The sequence below is a fragment of the Prionailurus viverrinus genome, chromosome B1 (genome assembly GCF_022837055.1).
Source record: "Prionailurus viverrinus isolate Anna chromosome B1, UM_Priviv_1.0, whole genome shotgun sequence".
Classification (NCBI taxonomy): domain Eukaryota; kingdom Metazoa; phylum Chordata; class Mammalia; order Carnivora; family Felidae; genus Prionailurus; species Prionailurus viverrinus.
In genome coordinates, this window is record NC_062564.1 from 117,067,465 (window position 1) to 117,085,267 (window position 17,803).

General features: G+C 36.6%; 1 protein-coding gene across 3 annotated transcripts in view; it reads left to right on the plus strand.

Moving 5' to 3' along the window:
• TBCK (TBC1 domain containing kinase) overlaps nt 1–17,803 on the plus strand; it is a 221,112-nt gene that overhangs the window by 123,006 nt on the left and 80,303 nt on the right. For all 3 annotated transcript variants that reach the window (XM_047855062.1, XM_047855063.1, XM_047855064.1), the window contains 2 exons: nt 13,564–13,600; nt 14,898–15,059. In XM_047855062.1, coding sequence (XP_047711018.1) covers nt 13,564–13,600; nt 14,898–15,059 — 199 coding nt within the window. The remainder of the gene's footprint in view (nt 1–13,563; nt 13,601–14,897; nt 15,060–17,803) is intronic.

Consider the following 17,803-nt stretch of genomic DNA (forward strand, 5'->3'; position numbering starts at 1 on the left):
CTTTCTTGAGTAGCTAAATATTAATTTCCCTTAAGCAGAGCGTCATTGTGAGACATAAAACTAATGGTGAAAATGTATTTTACAGTGGTGGCTTATGGTAACTTAAATGTAAAAATACATCTGACTTGAGATTAAAAGAAAATATAGTATGCTAATAAGAAGATAGACTAAGAAAATCAAATAGAGGGGCGCCTGGGTGGCTCAGTCAGTTAAGCATCTGACTTCAGCTCAGGTCATGATCTCATGGTTCCTGAGTTCGAGGCCTGCATTGGGCTCTGTGCTGACAGCTCAGAGCCTGGAGCCTGCTTCAGATTCTGTGTCTCCCTCTCTCTCTGCCCCTCTGCCTCTCACACTCTGTCTCGCTCTCTCTCAAAAATGAACTTCAAATATTAAAAAAAAAAAAAAAAAGAAAGTCAACTGAAAGGGACTTCCTTTTATAATAACAATAATAATTTTATTATATTACATATAATGCAAATAATAAAAAATAAGTTATTTTTATAATACATAAAATTAGTAAAAATATAAATTAAAATATCAATAGGAGAGACAATATGCAATATGTAAATAAAAAATTCATTTGACAAAAGATTCATCCAAAATCTTTTTATTTATAAGAAATACTTCCTCTTTTAAATCTTTTATATTTGTATACTTTTACAGCCTGTTAAGCTGTAATTTTCTACCCTTCAAAATCATGTTAATGATCCTCCTGCCTTTGTTTTTCCTGTTGATGTTTGTAATTTTGATACTAGCAGGTCATTTGAAAAGACCTCCCGAAATACTAAATGTCACTATTCTTTTTTGATATAGCTAGGGGGCAGCATTTACTCAGCTGACTCTTAGTCAACTACCACTATGCCAAATCAGGAAAATAATTCAGTGATCTAGAGAAAATAGCTAAAGCATGTCTGATTTTTTTTCATTGGGTCTCAGTTTCCATTTTTAAACCAGGAAAAGTTAATAATATCTCTAAGTTAATAAGACTAATGTTATATATATTTTTATATCTTCAATAAAATATTTCATTATTTAATTGCTTTTTAAAAAATTAAAACCCGAACCAGGATTCAAAATTGTGTTATACTGTCTTTTTCATGTATCAGACTATAACATGAAGATGTACCAATATCCTAAGAAGTTATTTAAGATTAAATTATCAGTTAATATTTTAAAAGGAAGAAAAAAGAATAAATAAAATAAATAACTGGCATTACAATCTCACAGAATATATTACCTATTTATTTACCTGACTTTAGTTGATAAGAGGTAACTGTTGATAGTGAGCACGTAAAAGTTGTTATATATTAAAGAAATGTTTCAACTTGAATTAATTATTACTTTTCAAATATGGAATATGCTTCACTTCACTTATTTCTAATAACTTTTCATAATTGTCAAAGTATAGGCATATAATTCAAATTTTTAAGTTTAGTGTTTTTTCAGTACTTTCCACTTTTTATATTGAGGATATATATATGTATATATTATCCATTATTTCTCATTATTTCATATTTCTCATTTCATATTTATTGAAAAATTCTCAAGAAAGTGTATAATCTCATATCTGGATCTTTTAATCTCTCCCTTTCAGTTATCTTCATTATATATTTTATTCTTTCTTTCAACAAATATCTGAGTGCCTACTATGTGCTGCTCATTTTCCTAGGCCCTGGATATGTTAAAAAAAAAAAAAAACACAGACAAAAACTCTGCTCTCATTGAATTTATATTCTAGTGGGGGGCAGACAATAAAAAGATAATTTTTTTTAACGTTTATTTATTTTTGAGACAGAGAGAGACAGAGCATGAACGGGGGAGGGTCAGAGACAGGGAGACACAGAATCTGAAACAGGCTCCAGGCTCTGAGCTGTCAGCACAGAGCCTGACGCAGGGCTCGAACTCACGGACCGTGAAATCATGGCCTGAGCCAAAGTCGGCCGCTTTAACCGACTGAGCCACCCAGGCGCCCCAAAAGATAAAATTTTTAAAAAGACGATAAAATAAAAAATAGATAATAAAGATAAATAGATATGTTAGATAGTGGTAAGTACCAAAGAGGGGAAAAAAAAAAAAAACTATAGTAGGGACATGGATGTTAAGTGTTCAGAAGAAGAAGAAATTGAATTTTTAAATAAGGTAGTCAGGGGAGGGGAGTAAGGGAATGGGTTAAACAGGTGATGGGACTTAACGAGTACACTTGTCCTGATGAATGCCAAGTGATTTATGGAATTGTTGAATCACTATATTGTACACCTGAAACTAATATAACACTGTTAACTAATTGGAATTAAAATAAAAACTTGAGGGAGGGACAGAGAGAAGAGAGAGAGAGAGAGAAGGAAGGAAGGAAGGAGAGGAGAGGAGAGGGGAAAAGAGAAGAGAAAAGGAAGGAGAGTCAGGAAGGGAGTCAGGGAAAGCCTCACAGAAAAACTGGCTTCTGAATAAGTGGCTTTAGGAACTGAGGGAAAGAGCAGTGAAGCAGAGGCAACAGCAAGTGCTAAAGCCCTGAGGTGTAAGCATGCCAGGGATGTTGAAGGAACAGCCAGGAGACCAATGTGACTGGAGCCCAATGAACAAGGAAGGAGATGGGAGTCAGAGGACCGAATTTTACATCAAAATATATTACATAGTTAAGACTTTAGTTTTTACTGTCAGTGGTGAAAAGCCACTGGATTCTGTTTAGCAGAGGAATGACACGTTCTGATCTAAACATTTTAACAATGTTTAGATCATTCTGGTTTTTATGGTAAGAGAAACCCAAGGAGGGGCAAGAATGGAACTTTAAAAAGTTGATCATACACTAGTGTAATAATCTAGGCAAGAGGGACTTGAATCAGAAAGTTAGTGGTAGGGGTGGTAAGGAGTTGTTACATTCTAGATCAGTTCCAAAGGTAGAGCTAGCAGGATTGCTGGTGACAAATGTACACTGTGGGAGAAAGAGGAGTTAAGAATGATTCCAGAATTTTTTATGTGAGCAATTGGAAGAATAGAGTTGTTCTTAACTGAGATTTGGAAGACTATACTTGAAGGCATAGATTTTGAACAAGTCTCAGGAGCTAAGTTTGGGACACGATATGTATATCTGTTAGCCATACAAGTGGAAATGTCAAACTGGCATTTGGATGTGGAGGTTTGCAATTCAGGGGAGAGGTCTGGGATAGAGCTATAAAAATGGGAGTCCTCGCACTATTTATACATAATCATCTGGAGAAAAATAGAAAATCCAAGGACATAGGGCATGCCAATAGTTAAGTCTGGGAGATGAAGAAGAACCAACAGGGGCGCCTGGGTGGCGCAGTCGGTTAGGCGTCCGACTTCAGCCAGGTCACGATCTCGCGGTCCGTGAGTTAGAGCCCCGCGTCAGGCTCTGGGCTGATGGCTCGGAGCCTGGAGCCTGTTTCCGATTCTGTGTCTCCCTCTCTCTCTGCCCCTACCCCGTTCATGCTCTGTCTCTCTCTGTCCCAAAAATAAATAAACGTTGAAAAAAAAAATTAAAAAAAAAAAAAAAAAGAAGAACCAACAAAGGAGATGGAGTAACAGTCAGAAAAGTAAGAAAACTAGATGAATGTGATATCTTGGAACTCAAATGGGTGGGGCATGTTTTGAGAAGGTTAGAGTAGCTAACTATGTCAAACCCTGATGATGGGTAAAGAAGGATTGAGAGTGAGAACTGGCCATTAGACTTAGCAACAGGGAAGTCTTTGATGACCAAGATAAGAGCAATTTTGGTGGTGAAGTGGAGGAAAGAACCTAACTGGAGTGAAATGAAAGAATATTTAATGAACATCTACTTAATGAACCCCTTACAGGCTGAAACTATATGTTTTGTTCACTGCTATATCCTATCAGTCAGGCAGAGAGTGAGTTCTCCCTTACTCTGCCTTCTGTTCTATTTAGAGCTCCAACAAATCGCCTAAGGCCCACTCACATAAGGGAGAGTAATCTGCTTTACCAAGTCTGCTGATTCAACCTGTTGATCTCATCCAGAAACACTCTCAGAGACACAATCAGAATAAGGTTTAATAAATGGACACCCCATGTCAGTCAAGGTGACACATAAAATCAGTCATCACAAGAACCATTTGATTTTTTTGTGATTATTGATACGGTTGCCTTTAAATCTACCATTTGGTATTTTTATTCCATTCTCCCATCAATTCTTTCTTTTCTTTTTCCTTTTTATTTGCCTTCTTTGAATTCATTGGACATTTTTTATGTGATTTTATTTTATCTCCCTTGTTGACATGTTAGGTGATGCTTAGTTGTGTTTTTTAATTGGTTACCTTAGGATTTATACAGTGGTCCTCAAATAGGCAGCTTTCCCTCCCAGAGGATTTTTAGCAATGTGTGGAGATATTTTTCACAAAACTGGGTTAATGCTACTGGCATCTGGTGGGTGGAGGCTGGATTGCTGCAATAATCTTAAAATGCAAAAGCCATTCCCAAGCAAAAGTTATCTAACCTAAAATGTGAATAGTGATGAAGTTAAGAAATTCTGGTTTATATTATAATTCTTTACATTTCTACAGTTTGCGTTCAAATAATATATCACTTCACAGATAGTACAAATACTTTACAATGTATACTTCCATTTTCCCCTCCCAGTGTTTGTATTACCGTTGTCCTATGTTTTATTTCTACATGTTATAAACCCCACAATAAATTATTTTTGCTTTAAAGAGTCTACTTTTAAAAGATTTTTCAAAAATAAGTCCTTTATATTCTACCACATACACAATTGCAACCCCTGTGTCTCTTCATTCTTCTGTGTAGATCTAGATTTCCATCTGGTATCATTTTCCTTCTGCCCAGAAGACTTCTTCAGCATTTCTTACAGTACAGGACTGCTGCTGATGAACTTTTTCAGTTTGTGCGTGTGTGAAACAGTCTTTATTTCACCTTTTGTCTTTGAAAGATATTTTTGCTGAGCATACAGTTCTATATGGACACATTTTTTAATATTTTTAAAATGTTACTCCACTGCCATTTGTTGTGCACTGATAAGAAAACATTTTTGGAGAAGAAAACATTCTTCTCATTGATAGTCTTACATAATGTTTTTTTTTTTCTCTAGATATGGTGTAAATTTTCTCTTTACCACTGATTTTGAGAAATTTGAGTACAATGTGCCTTGGTGTGGTTTTCTTCATGGTTTGGGATCTTGAAGTTATTAGATCTATTAGTTTATAGTTTTCATCAAATTTGGAAAATGCTCAAACTATTATTTGTACAAACAAATATTTGTTCTGTCCCCTCTCTTCTTTCTCTCCTCTGGTGTCGCTAGTACATATATATTTGGCCGATTGAAGTTACTCACTGATGCTTGGGTGTTTTTTTGTTTCATTGCATACGTTCTATTTTGATGTTTCTGAGTTTACCATTTTTTTTATCTGCAATGTCTGATCTGCTTAATCCCATCCAGTATATTTTTTCTTTCAAACACTGTACTTTTCATCTCTAAAAGTTTGATTTGGGATTGTTTTTTGTATCTGCCGTGTCTTTACTTAACATGAACATCCTTAGCTTTTTGAACATAAGAAATACAGTTATAAAAAGTATTTTACTGTCATTTCCTGCTATTACAAACATTTATGTCAGTTCTGTGTACATTTTGAGGCAATGATTTTTCTCCTCATATGCATCTTTTTTTTTTTGCTAATTTTTATTACTGGTATTTTTAAAATTTTTTTTTCAACGTTTATTTATTTTTTGGGACAGAGAGAGACAGAGCATGAACGGAGGAGGGTCAGAGAGAGGGAGACACAGAATCCAAAGCAGGCTCCAGGCTCTGAGCCATCAGCCCAGAGCCTGACGCGGGGCTCGAACTCACGGACCGCGAGATCGTGACCTGGCTGAAGTCGGACGCTTAACCGACTGCGCCACCCAGGCGCCCCATAAAATTAGATTCCAGTCATTGTGAATTTTACCTTGTTGAATATTGGATATTTTTCTATTCTTGTAAATATCCTTGAGCTTTATTTTGAGTTGTGGCTAACTAATACTGACAGAATTTGATCCTTTCAAGGCTTGCCTCTAAGGTTTATTAAGACTAGAGCAGCATAGTTTGGAAGCATAATTATGCTAATATTATTAAGGCTATTTTTGAGTACTCTACCCAGTTCCTTGTTTATTACAGATTGTTTGTTTGTTTGTTCTGACTGGTGGTAAGGTGAATTATTCCTGGCTTTGTGTGAGCCTGGCAAGTTTTCCCTCTGATCTTTTCTAGTTATTCATTCTGTGCTTTGTGTAGTTTCCTCATACACATGCCCTCTTCACTATGTGGCAAAACAGATTGTTACTGTGTTGCTGAAGTAATTCATAGAAGATTCCTAATAACAAAATAACTGGCTTTGATCAGAAGGGTAGAGGTATTGTAATATAATTTATGTCATGTCCTTAAAGAAAAAATGTTAAATAATAATAATGAAACTAATATTTAGTGACTTTATTTTTATTTTTTTCAGTACTTGATTCCCTCCTTTTTTTTTTATTATATGAAATTTGTCAAATTAGTTTCCATACAATACCCAGTGCTCATCCCAAAAGATGCCCTCTTCAATGCTCATCACCTACCCTCCCCTCCCTTCCACCCCCCATCAACCCTCAGTTTGTTCTCAGTCTTTTAGAGTCTCTTATGCTTTGGCTCTCACTCCCACTCTAACCTCTTTTTTTTCTTTTTTTTTCCTTCCCCTCCCCCATGGGTTTCTGTTAAGTTTCTCAGGATCCACATAAGAGTGAAAACATATGGTATCTGTCTTTCTCTGTATGGCTTACTTCACTTAGCATAACACTCTCCAGTTCCATCCACGTTGCTACAAAGGGCCGTATTTCATCCTTTGTCATTGCCAAGTAGTATTCCATTGTGTATATAAACCACAATTTCTTTATCCGTTCATCAGTTGATGGACATTTGGGCTTTTTCCACAATTTGGCTATTGTTGAGAGTGCTGCTATAAACATTGGGGTACAAGTGCCCCTATGCATCAGTACTCCTGTATCCCTTGGGTCAATTCCTAACAGTGCTACTGCTGGGTCATAGAGAAGACCTATTTTTAATTTTTTGAGGAACCTCCACACTGTTTTCCAGAGTGGCTGCACCAGTTTGCATTCCCACCAACAGTGCAAGAGGGTTCCTGTTTCTCCACATTCTCGCCAGCATCTATAGTCTCCTGATTTGTTCATTTTGGCCACTCTGGCGTGGGGTGATATCTGAGTGTGGTTTTGATTTGTATTTCCCTGATGAGGAGCAACATTGAGCATCTTTTCATGTGCCTGTTGGCCATCTGGATGTCTTCTATAGAGAAGTGTCTATTCATGTTTTCTGCCCATTTCTTCACTGGATTGTTTTTTGGGTGTGGAGTTTGGTGAGCTCTTTATAGATTTTGGATACTAGCCCTTTATCTGATAGGTCATTTGCAAATATCTTTTCCCATTCCGTTGGTTGCCTTTTAGTTTTGTTGATTGTTTCCTTTGATGTGCAGAAGCTTTTTATCTTCAAGAGGTATCAATAGTTCATTTTGCTTTTAATTCCCTTGCCTTTGGGGATGTGTCAAGAAATTGCTGCGGCTGAGGTCCGAGAGGGCTTTTCCTGCTTTCTCCTCTAGTGTTTTGATGGTTTCCTGTCTCACATTCAAGTCCTTTATCCATTTTGAGTTAATTTTTGTGAATTGTGTAAGAAAGTGGTCTAGTTTCAATCTTCTGCATGTTGCTGTCCAGTTCTCCCAGCACCATTTGTTAAAAAGACTGTCTTTTTTCCATTGAATATTCTTTCCTGCTTTGTCAAAGATTAGTTGGCCATACTTTTGTGGGTCTAGTTCTGGGGTTTCTATTCTATTCTATTGGTCTATGTGTCTGTTTTTGTGCCAATACCATGCTGTCTTGATGATGACAGCTTTGTAGTAGAGGCTAAAGTCTGGGATTGTGATGCCTCCTGCTTTGGTCTTCTTCTTCAAAATTACTTTGGCTATCTGGGGCCTTTTGTGGTTCCATATGAATTTTAGGATTCCTTGTTCTAGCTTCGAGAAGAATACTGGTGCAATTTTGATTGGGATTGCATTGAATGTGTAGATAGCTTTGGGTAGTATTGACATTTTAACAATATTTATTCTTCCAACCCATGAGCACGGAATGTTTTTCCATTTCTTTATATCTTCTTCAATTTCTTTCATAAGCTTTCTATAGTTTTCAGGATACAGATCTTGTACATCTTTGGTTAGATTTTTTCCTAGGTATTTTATGCTTCTTGGTGCAATTGTGAATGGGATCAGTTTCTTTCTTTGTCTTTCTGTTGCTTCATTATTAGTGTATAAGAATGCAACTGACTTCTGTACATTGATTTTGTATCCTGTGACTTTGCTGAAATCATGTATCAGTTCTGGCAGACTTTTGGTGGAGTCTATCAGATTTTCCATGTATAATATCATGTCATTTGCCAAAAGGGAAAGCTTGACTTCATCTTTGCCCATTTTGATGCCTTTGATTTCCTTTTGTTGTCTGATTGCTGATGCTAGCACTTCCAACACTATGTTAAACAACAGTGGTGAGAGTGGACATCCCTGTCGTGTTCCTGATCTCAGGGGGAAAGCTCTCAGTTTTTCCCCATTGAGGATGATATTCACTGTGGGCTTTTCATAACTGGCTTTTATGATGTTTAAGTATGTTCCTCCTAGCCCAACTTTCACGAGGGCTTTTATTAAGAAAGCATGCTGAATGTTGTCAAATGCTTTTTCTGCATCGATTGACAGGATCATATGGTTCTTTTCTTTTATTAATGTGATGTATCATGTTGATTCATTTGTGAATGTTGAACCAGCCCTGCATCCCAGGAATGAATCCCACTTGATCGTGGTGAATAATTCTTTTTATATGCTGGTGAATTCGATTTGCTAGTATCTTATTGAGAATTTTTGCATCCATATTCATCAGGATATTGTCCTGTAGTTCTCTTTTTTTTTTTACTGGGTCTCTGTCTGGTTTAGGAATCAAAGTAATACTGGCTTCATAGAATGAGTCTGGAAGTTTTCCTTCCCTTACTATTTTTGGAATAGCTTGAGAAGGATAGGTATTATCTCTGCTTTAAATGTCTGATAGAATTCCCCAGGGAAGCCATCTGGTCCTGGACTCTTATTTGTTGGGAGATTTTTGATAACTGATTCAATTTCTTTGCCAGTTATGGGTATGTTCAAGTTTTCTATTTCCTCCTGTTTGAGTTTTGGAAGTGTGTCGGTGTTTAGGAATTTGTCCATTTCTTCCAGGTTGTCCAGTTTGTTGGCATATAATTTTTCATAGTATTCCCTGATAACTGCTTGTATTTCTGAGGGATTGGTTGTAATAATTCCATTTCCATTCATGATTTTATCTATTTGGGTCATCTCCCTTTTCTTTTTGAGAAGCCTGACTAGAGGTTTATCAATTTTGTTTATTTTTTCAAAAAACCAACTCTTGGTTTCATTGATCTGCTCTACAGTTTTTTTAGATTGTATATTGTTTATATCTGCTCTGATCTTTATTATTTCTCTTCTTCTGCTGGGTTTGGGGTGTCTTTGCTGCTCTGCTTCTATTTCCTTTAGGTGTGCTGTTAGATTTTGTATTTGGGATTTTTCTTGTTTCTTGAGATAGGCCTGGATTGCAATGTATTTTCCTCTCAGGACTGCCTTTGCTGCATCCCAAAGCGTTTGGATTGTTGTATTTTCATTTTCGTTTGTTTCCATATATTTTTTTAATTTCTTCTCTAATTGCCTGGTTGACCCATTCATTCTTTAGTAAGGTGTTCTTTAACCTCCATGCTTTTGGAAGTTTTCCAGACTTTTTCCTGTGGTTGATTTCAAGCTTCATAGCATTGTGGTCTGAAAGTATGCATGGTATGATCTCAATTCTTGTATACTTATGAAGGGCTGTTTTGTGACCCAGTATGTGATCTATCTTGGAGAAAGTTCCATGTGCACTTGAGAAGAAAGTATATTCTGTTGCTTTGGGATGCAGAGTTCTAAATATATCTGTCAAGTCCATCTGATCCAATGTATCGTTCAGGGCCCTTGTTTCTTTATTGACCGTGTGTCTAGATGATCTATCCATTGCTGTAAGTGGGGTGTGAAAGTCCCCTGCAATTACCACATTCTTATCAATAAGGTTGCTTATGTTTGTAATTGTTTTATATATTTGGGGGCTCCCGTATTTGGCACATAGACATTTATAATTGTAGTTCTTCTTGATGGATAGACCCTGTAATTATTATATAATGCCTTTCTTCATCTCTTGTTACAGCCTTTAATTTAAAGTCTAGTTTGTCTGATATAAGTATGGCTACTCCAGCTTTCTTTTGACTTCCAGTAGCATGATAGATAGTTCTCCATCCCCTCACTTTCAATCTGAAGGTGTCCTCAGGTCTCAACTGAGTCTCTTGTAGACAGCAAATAGATGGGTCTTGTTTTTTTATCCATTGTGATACCCTATGTCTTTTGGTTGGTGCATTTAGTCCATTTACATTCAGTGTTATTATAGAAAGATATGGGTTTAGAGTCATTGTGATGTCTGTAGGTTTCATGCTTGTAGCGATGTCTCTGGTACTTTGTCTCACAGGATCCTCCTGAGGTTCTCTTGTAGGGCTGGTTTCGTGGTGACGAATTCCTTCAGTTTTTGTTTGTTTGCAAAGACCTTTAGCTCTCCTTCTATTCTAGATGACAGATTTGCTGGATAAAGGATTCTCGGCTGCATATTTTTTCTGTTCATCACATTGAAGATTTCCTGCCATTCCTTTCTGGCCTGCCAAGTTTCAGTAGAGAGATCGGTCACGAGTCTTATAGGTCTCCCTTTATATGTTAGAGCGTGTTTATCCCTAGTTGCTTTCAGAATTTTCTCTTTATCCTTGTATTTTGCCAGTTTCACTACGATATGTCGTGCAGAAGATCCAGTCAAGTTACATCTGAAGGGAGTTCTCTGTGCCTCTTGGATTTCAATGCCTTTTTCTTCCCCAGATCAGGAAAGTTCTCAGCTATTATTCCTTCAAGTACACCTTCAGCACCTTTCCCTCTCTCTTCCTCCTCTGGAATACCAATTATGCGTAGATTATTTCTCTTTAGTGCATCACTTAGTTCTCTAATTTTCCCCTCATACTCCTGGATTTTTTTATCTCTCTTTTTCTCAGCTTCTTCTTTTTCCACAATTTTATCTTCTAGTTCACCTATTCTCTCCTCTGCCTCTTCAATCCGAGCCGTTGTCATCTCCATTTTATTTTGCAGCTCATTAATAGCATTTTTTAGCTCCTCCTGGCTGTTCCTTAGTCCCTTGATCTCTGTAGCAATAGATTCTCTGCTGTCCTTTATACTGTTTTCAAGCCCAGTGATTAGTTTTATGACTATTATTCTAAATTCACTTTCTGTTATAGTGTTTAAATTGTTTTTGATCAGTTTGTTAGCTGTCGTTATTTCCTGGAGTTTCTTTTGAGGGGAATTCTTCTGTTTCGTCATTTTGTATAGTCCCTGGAGTGGCGCGGAACTGTGGGGCACTTCCCCTGCCCTGTCTTGAATAACTTGCATTGGTGGGCATGGCCACAGTCAGACCTGATGTCTGCCCCCAGCCCACCGCTGGGGCCACAGTCAGACTGGTGTGTGCCTTCTCTTACCCTCTCCTAGGGGCGGGATTCACTGTGGGGTGGCGTGGCCCGTCTGGGCTACTTGCACACTGCCAGGCTTGTAGCACTGGGGACCTGGCATATTAGCTTGTGTGGATCGGCAAGGTGCACAGGGGCGGGAGGGGTAGGCTCAGCTCGCTTTTCCTTCGGAGGTCGCTTTGGGAGGGGCCCTGCGGCACCCGGAGGGAGTCAGACCTGGAGGGATGGATCCACAGAAGCACAGCGTTGGGTGTTTGCGCGGTGCAAGCAAGTTCCCTGGCATGAACTGGTCCCCTTTGGGATTTTGGCTGGGGGATGGGCGAGGGAGATGGCACTGGCGAGTGCCTTTGTTCCCTGCCAAGCTGTACTCTGTCGTCCGGGGCCCAACGACTCTCCCTCCCGTTGTCCTCCACCTCTCCCGCTCTCTGAGCAGATCTGTTAACTTACAGCCTTCCAGATGTTAAGTCCCGCTCGCTGTCCAAACACACTCCTTCCGGCCCCTCTGCTTTTGCAAGCCAGAGTGGGGGCTCTGCTTTGCCGGCGGGCTGCCCGTCCACCCTAGCTCCCTCCCGCTAGTCGTGTAGCGCGCACCGCCTCTCTGCCCTTCCTACCCTCTTCCGTGGACCTCTCGTCTATGCTTTACTCCAGGGAATCCGTTCTGCTAGTCTTCTGGCGATTTTCTGGGTTATTTAGGCAGGTGTGGGTGGAATCTAAGTTATCCGCAGGTCGCAGTGAGCCCAACGTCCTCCTACGCCACCATCCTAGTGACTTTATTTTTAACCTTAAATTAGGCTAAGGAGTTCAGATTTTGTTATATTTTATTGTTTACTACAGCCCATACTCTTTACAGTGAAGTCACATACCTTTGTATTCCTCTGCAGTTTTCCCTTTCATAATGTCGCTTGAAAGAACTATGTGTCAGTGTATGTAAATGATGATCTTGTGGAGAGCAATGGGCTTTATTTCACATACAATACTTAGACTTTAATGTAGTATATAGTAATACTTAAGGTTCTTGACTGGTATTTTGATAGCATAAATACTCAGTGGTATGCTATGCAAAGACATATGCTACTCTATTCATAATTTCATAATTGATAGGTCCTAGATGAATATTTATTTAAACCCTATAGGTAGTATAGAAATCTTTGTCAAATGGTAGACTGCTTTGATGCAGAAAGTAAAATAAAATTAGAGCTTTTCAGATCTTTCTATATATTATTACTGATTTCCAGTACCTGCTACTGACAAAGGAAATTTTACTCTACATTTAGAAATTAAGAATGATTTCTCACTTCCAAAATGTCAATAAATTCATTGAAAGTATATATACAAGTATGTGGGCATGTCTGTGTATTTTCATTCCTAGACAGTAAAATTAGGAAAATAAATTTGTCACTCGGTTAAGAACTAATTTATTTTATTTTTAGATCTTATTACTTTTAGTCTGTTATGAAGCTTCCTATTAATTTAGAAAGTGGTAATAGAAAGTATATGCTTCACAATATTTTCTTATGAGACATTTTGGACATTTTTCAAAAACCATTTTATCAACTCTTGAAAATACTAAGAGTAAATCCACACTGATAAAGACCATTAAAATCCCAAAAATATTTTTGTGCAACCTGAAATTTCATCCTTGGAATTAGCATGCAAGTATTGTGTTTGGGTTAGTCAGAGTCTTGAGTATTTCCTTTGATGAAATGAAGACATTCTGTTTAATAATCCTTGGTGAAAGGGACATCTGTAGCATTTGTAATAGGTGATATTATTTAATAGAGTATTTGTGGTAATAATTATAATTATCAACATTTACTTTTATTTTAATCAATGGAGTAGACCAAAGTATAAAATATTTTTTACCATTCAGTTTAGTGGTAACCATTCTAATTATCTTTTATTTCCTCTTTATCTGTCCCCGGCATGGCACCCCTTTCCTCTTCTACCCATAGCTCTATGCCATCCCTTGGTTTCTCACCATGTTTACCCGTAAGTATAATTTTTCCTTTCCTTTTAATATTGTATTGACAAAAGGATAGCTCCTTTCTACTCCAGTATATTATAGCTATAGTCATATTAAATAGATTTAATTACATAACCATCCTTATATAATTCTAATGTAATAGAGTTGGGTAGAAAAAATTAAATTGTTTTCACTGCTGAATATCAAAAAGTGTAATATAGGATGAGTGTTATATAGTGATGTTTAGGGTGCCTACCTTACATGCCATGACATTCATAAAATCTCTGCCTTCTGTTGAAAAAGAAATTAACATTATAATATTTACATAAAGATTTGGAAGGCAACTTTTACAACAAATGAGATTCAATTTTTAGAGATCCTCTAATACTTTTGTTGTTTCCAAACCTAGAATTCCTCTAGAAATCAAAAAGTATGTGTATGTGATACTTTAATCAGTTACAGGTATGAATACAGTGGACATTCTGCTTTAATATGTACATATGATAAATGGAATAACCATATTTAAAGTAGATTATGCATTGGCCTGGAAAAATATGCACAGTATCATTAAATGTAAAAAAAGAAAGTTGCAAAAAATAGAAAAAAATGTTTACATGAACTTAATAAAGCTATTATTTAGAGTGAATAATAGAAATGTAACAATACTGAATCTAAAACAATACGAAATTTCATGTAAGTAAATAAGCTTGTGAGAATCGTATAACAAGAAAATTCTATGAAGAAATATAATTAATGGAACAACTATACCAGGATTGATAAAGGTTAGAAAATGTCATCTATTTGACCAGTCTGATTATTAATATTTAAAAATGCCTTAGGAAGCAGTAAATATTATATACAATTTCATAAGTGTTTTGTGAAACCAAACCAAAAATAGTTTCTATAAACATTTTATAAAACTAAATAAGCATTTTATAAAAACACTTTGGTAGTATTTGTTCTTAGTGGGGTTTTTTTTAATGTTTTTTTAATGTTTATTTATTTTTGAGAGAGACAGTGACAGAATGCGAGTGGGTTAGGGGCAGAGAGAGAGGGAAACACAGAATCCGAAGCAGGCTTCAGGCTCTGAGCTGTCAACACAGAGCCTGACTCAGGCCTCGAACTCACGAGCTGTGAGATCATGACCTGAGCCAAAGTTGGATGCTCAACCGACTGAGCCACCAACGCGCCCCAATATTTGTTCTTAGTTTTGACCATAAACCATTTGTTACATGTCTAGTAAAACAGCTTGTTATTGTTTTAATTTCTGTAATTTTGTCTTTTTATTTTATTTAATTGTATTCATATTTTGTTGTTTTACAGATGTATTTCCACTGCACAAAATTTTCCACCTCTGGGACACCTTACTCCTTGGGAACTCCTCTTTCCCATTCTGTATTGGAGTAGCAATCCTCCAGCAGCTTCGGGACCGGCTTTTGGCTAATGGCTTTAATGAGTGCATTCTTCTCTTCTCTGATTTACCAGGTATAGATATAAATAAATGGAATCCCTAAATGAAATTTAATTCTAAAATAATGAGAAGTCTTACAGCATTTTGCAAAAATAATCATCCAAACTTTCAGAATCTCTTCTTGAGCTTCAACTTCCTTCTCTGGATTCTCTCTCTCATGTAACCACATCTGCTCTTCCAGCACAGGTCCAAACCTGGGTCATATTAGATTGCTGTGGTTTAATTTTATGTCAGTGATGCCACCAAAAGGGTAAAAGAGCTGGGGGCAGTGACATATTTGCCTTTAATCTTAGGACACGCCTGTTAATCTTCAGCTGATAGAGAGTAAGTAAAGGCTACTTGTTTGAGAATCTGTGTTTACACAGAGATGTAATTCACATGGAACTTTGCTCTCCTATCTATAGCTCCTTAGTAACAATTTGACAGTTTGAGGAAAGGAAACACTGTCCCCTTTGGAGGGCAAATCACAAGCTATATATTATATTCACAAGTGAGGAGTTTGTAAATCTAGGTGTTAAATTTGCTGAGTGTGGATGTAGGGAATATGACTGTGGTCTAAACCTTGCTGCTCTGGCTGAAAAGATCAAAGTAATCTGGTCACCTAGGATATAGCAATCTGTGGAATTAAAAAATGAAACTGTATTTTTGCAGAAACCAAAATTTTTTCAGGTAGAAAAATTCTGCTTTCTTCAAACAGCATTTCATTGGCTCCAACCCTTTTCTGAGTTTATTGTTGTTCTCCATATTTTTAGGCAGACACAAGTAACTGCTGATAAGAAACACATTTAGTTATCTAAGAGTTAAATTTGCTTAAAAAACAAATGAAGAACAAAAGAAAGGTACCTTAAGATTACATATTTATTAAGCACACTCAAGAGGAAAAAGAAACTGCTGCCTACCCTGATTTTTATCTTTAGCTGATGATCTATATCTGGTACTTCACCATCTCTCTGTTGTTGCAAGTCTTCATCCTTTGGGAAAATAATAACAATTTAAAATTTAATTTTTTTTAAATTTTTCCTTCCTTCTTTCCCCCAAATTGAAAGTACCACCATCATCTTTCTAATTTATCAAAGTTTAATTAAATTATTTTATATATGAGGAAATAGTTCACTTCTTATACTATTTGTTTCTGGGCAATAGATTCCTTTTGAAAATCGCACTATTTTTTTAATCTTTTGATGTTAAACGGTAACAAAGAAGCTAGTTTTACAAACTAGGAATACTGTCTGTACCTTGCATATATTTTGCTCTCATTTCCAACTTGCCAAAGTAAACAGAAGATGATTGATTATGATTAAAAGAATTTTTTCTGGTCAGTTCTAAAAAAGAAAAAAAAATCACAAATGCTGATTGTGCATTTTGAAATCAAGCAAATTTAATGCCTTTCCAATTTCATACATAAATGTACCAGTTAAACACTTATGGAAGAATCTGTTGTCATATTGTATAGACATGTTAATAGTAACTCTGGTTGTCCATGAAAATAAAATTATTATTTCTGAAATCAGAAAATAAGAATATGCTTGTTAGAACTGACTTATTAAAAAGGTAAACTCTACCGGGGCACCTGGGTGGCTCAGATCATGACCTCACGGTTCGTGAGGTCTAGCCCCATGTCAGGCTCTGTGCTTACAGCTCAGATCCTGGAGCCTGCTTCGGATTCTGTGTCTCCCTCTCTCTCTGCCCCTCCTGACTGACTGACTCTCTCTCTCTCTCTCTCTCTCTCTCTCTCTCTCTCTCAGAAATAAATATTAAAAAAATTGTTAAACTCTACTTACCTCTTAAAATAGGATGCATTCTATTGTTGTGAATTGCCTTGATCCTCAGTAGCATTATTCTAGTTCATCACTTGTTTGGCCACTGTCTATAATTCCTGTTGGGGAAGAAAGAGGTTCTAATAAAAATATGACTTAAAAAAAAAAAAACAGAAAGGGTCCAGATGTAGGCTTTGTTCTAAAGTACACCTGTGTTTTACTTTTAATCGAAGGACACTTATTTGGATGTCTTTCCTAAATCTAAAGAGATCTCTTTTTCACCATGTTGAGCTTCATAACTGTAGTTGATGCTTGAAGGAACTGGAAATAATCATGGGAAGTCTTAAAATGTGAATCCAGATTAATATACACACAAACACACAGAATGTGCCTTTTCTAAGCAAAGTATTATGTGACATAAGTTTGGAACATATTTGAAAGAAGCTTTTTAAGACTACAGAAAAAAGATAGACAAGATAACTCTATATTTCACTTTAATTCTTGAGACAGACTTTGTAGATAAAGACAGGATAGGATTAAACATTGATTTGAACTTACTAAATATGTTATAATTTACTGAAATCCCTATCAACTGAGTTTAAAAGCATAAGCAAACAGCAAATTTAACTAAATTCTTTGCTGAAGCAGATTGCTAAATTCACAGTTCAGAACATCTATTTGATAGTAATATGACGGAAATACTACTCAGTTGGTATCCTTGTGAACAAAATAAGCTTGAATTTTTTAAGTTGTCCTTTCTAGTTTTTTTTTTTTTTCTTTCAACAAAGAGACACCCAGTAGTCTAGTTGTTAAGAGCATGGCATGTGGAACTGGTCACCTAAGTTTCAGATCCTGGCTCTGCAGTCACAGCTGTGTGATCTTAGGGTCATGACTTAACCTTCTTGTTTCCTTACCTCTGATTATATGAGAATGATAATAGTACCTACCTCATAGGGTTGTTGTGTTAAATAAACCAGTATATCTAAACAACTTAGAGCAGT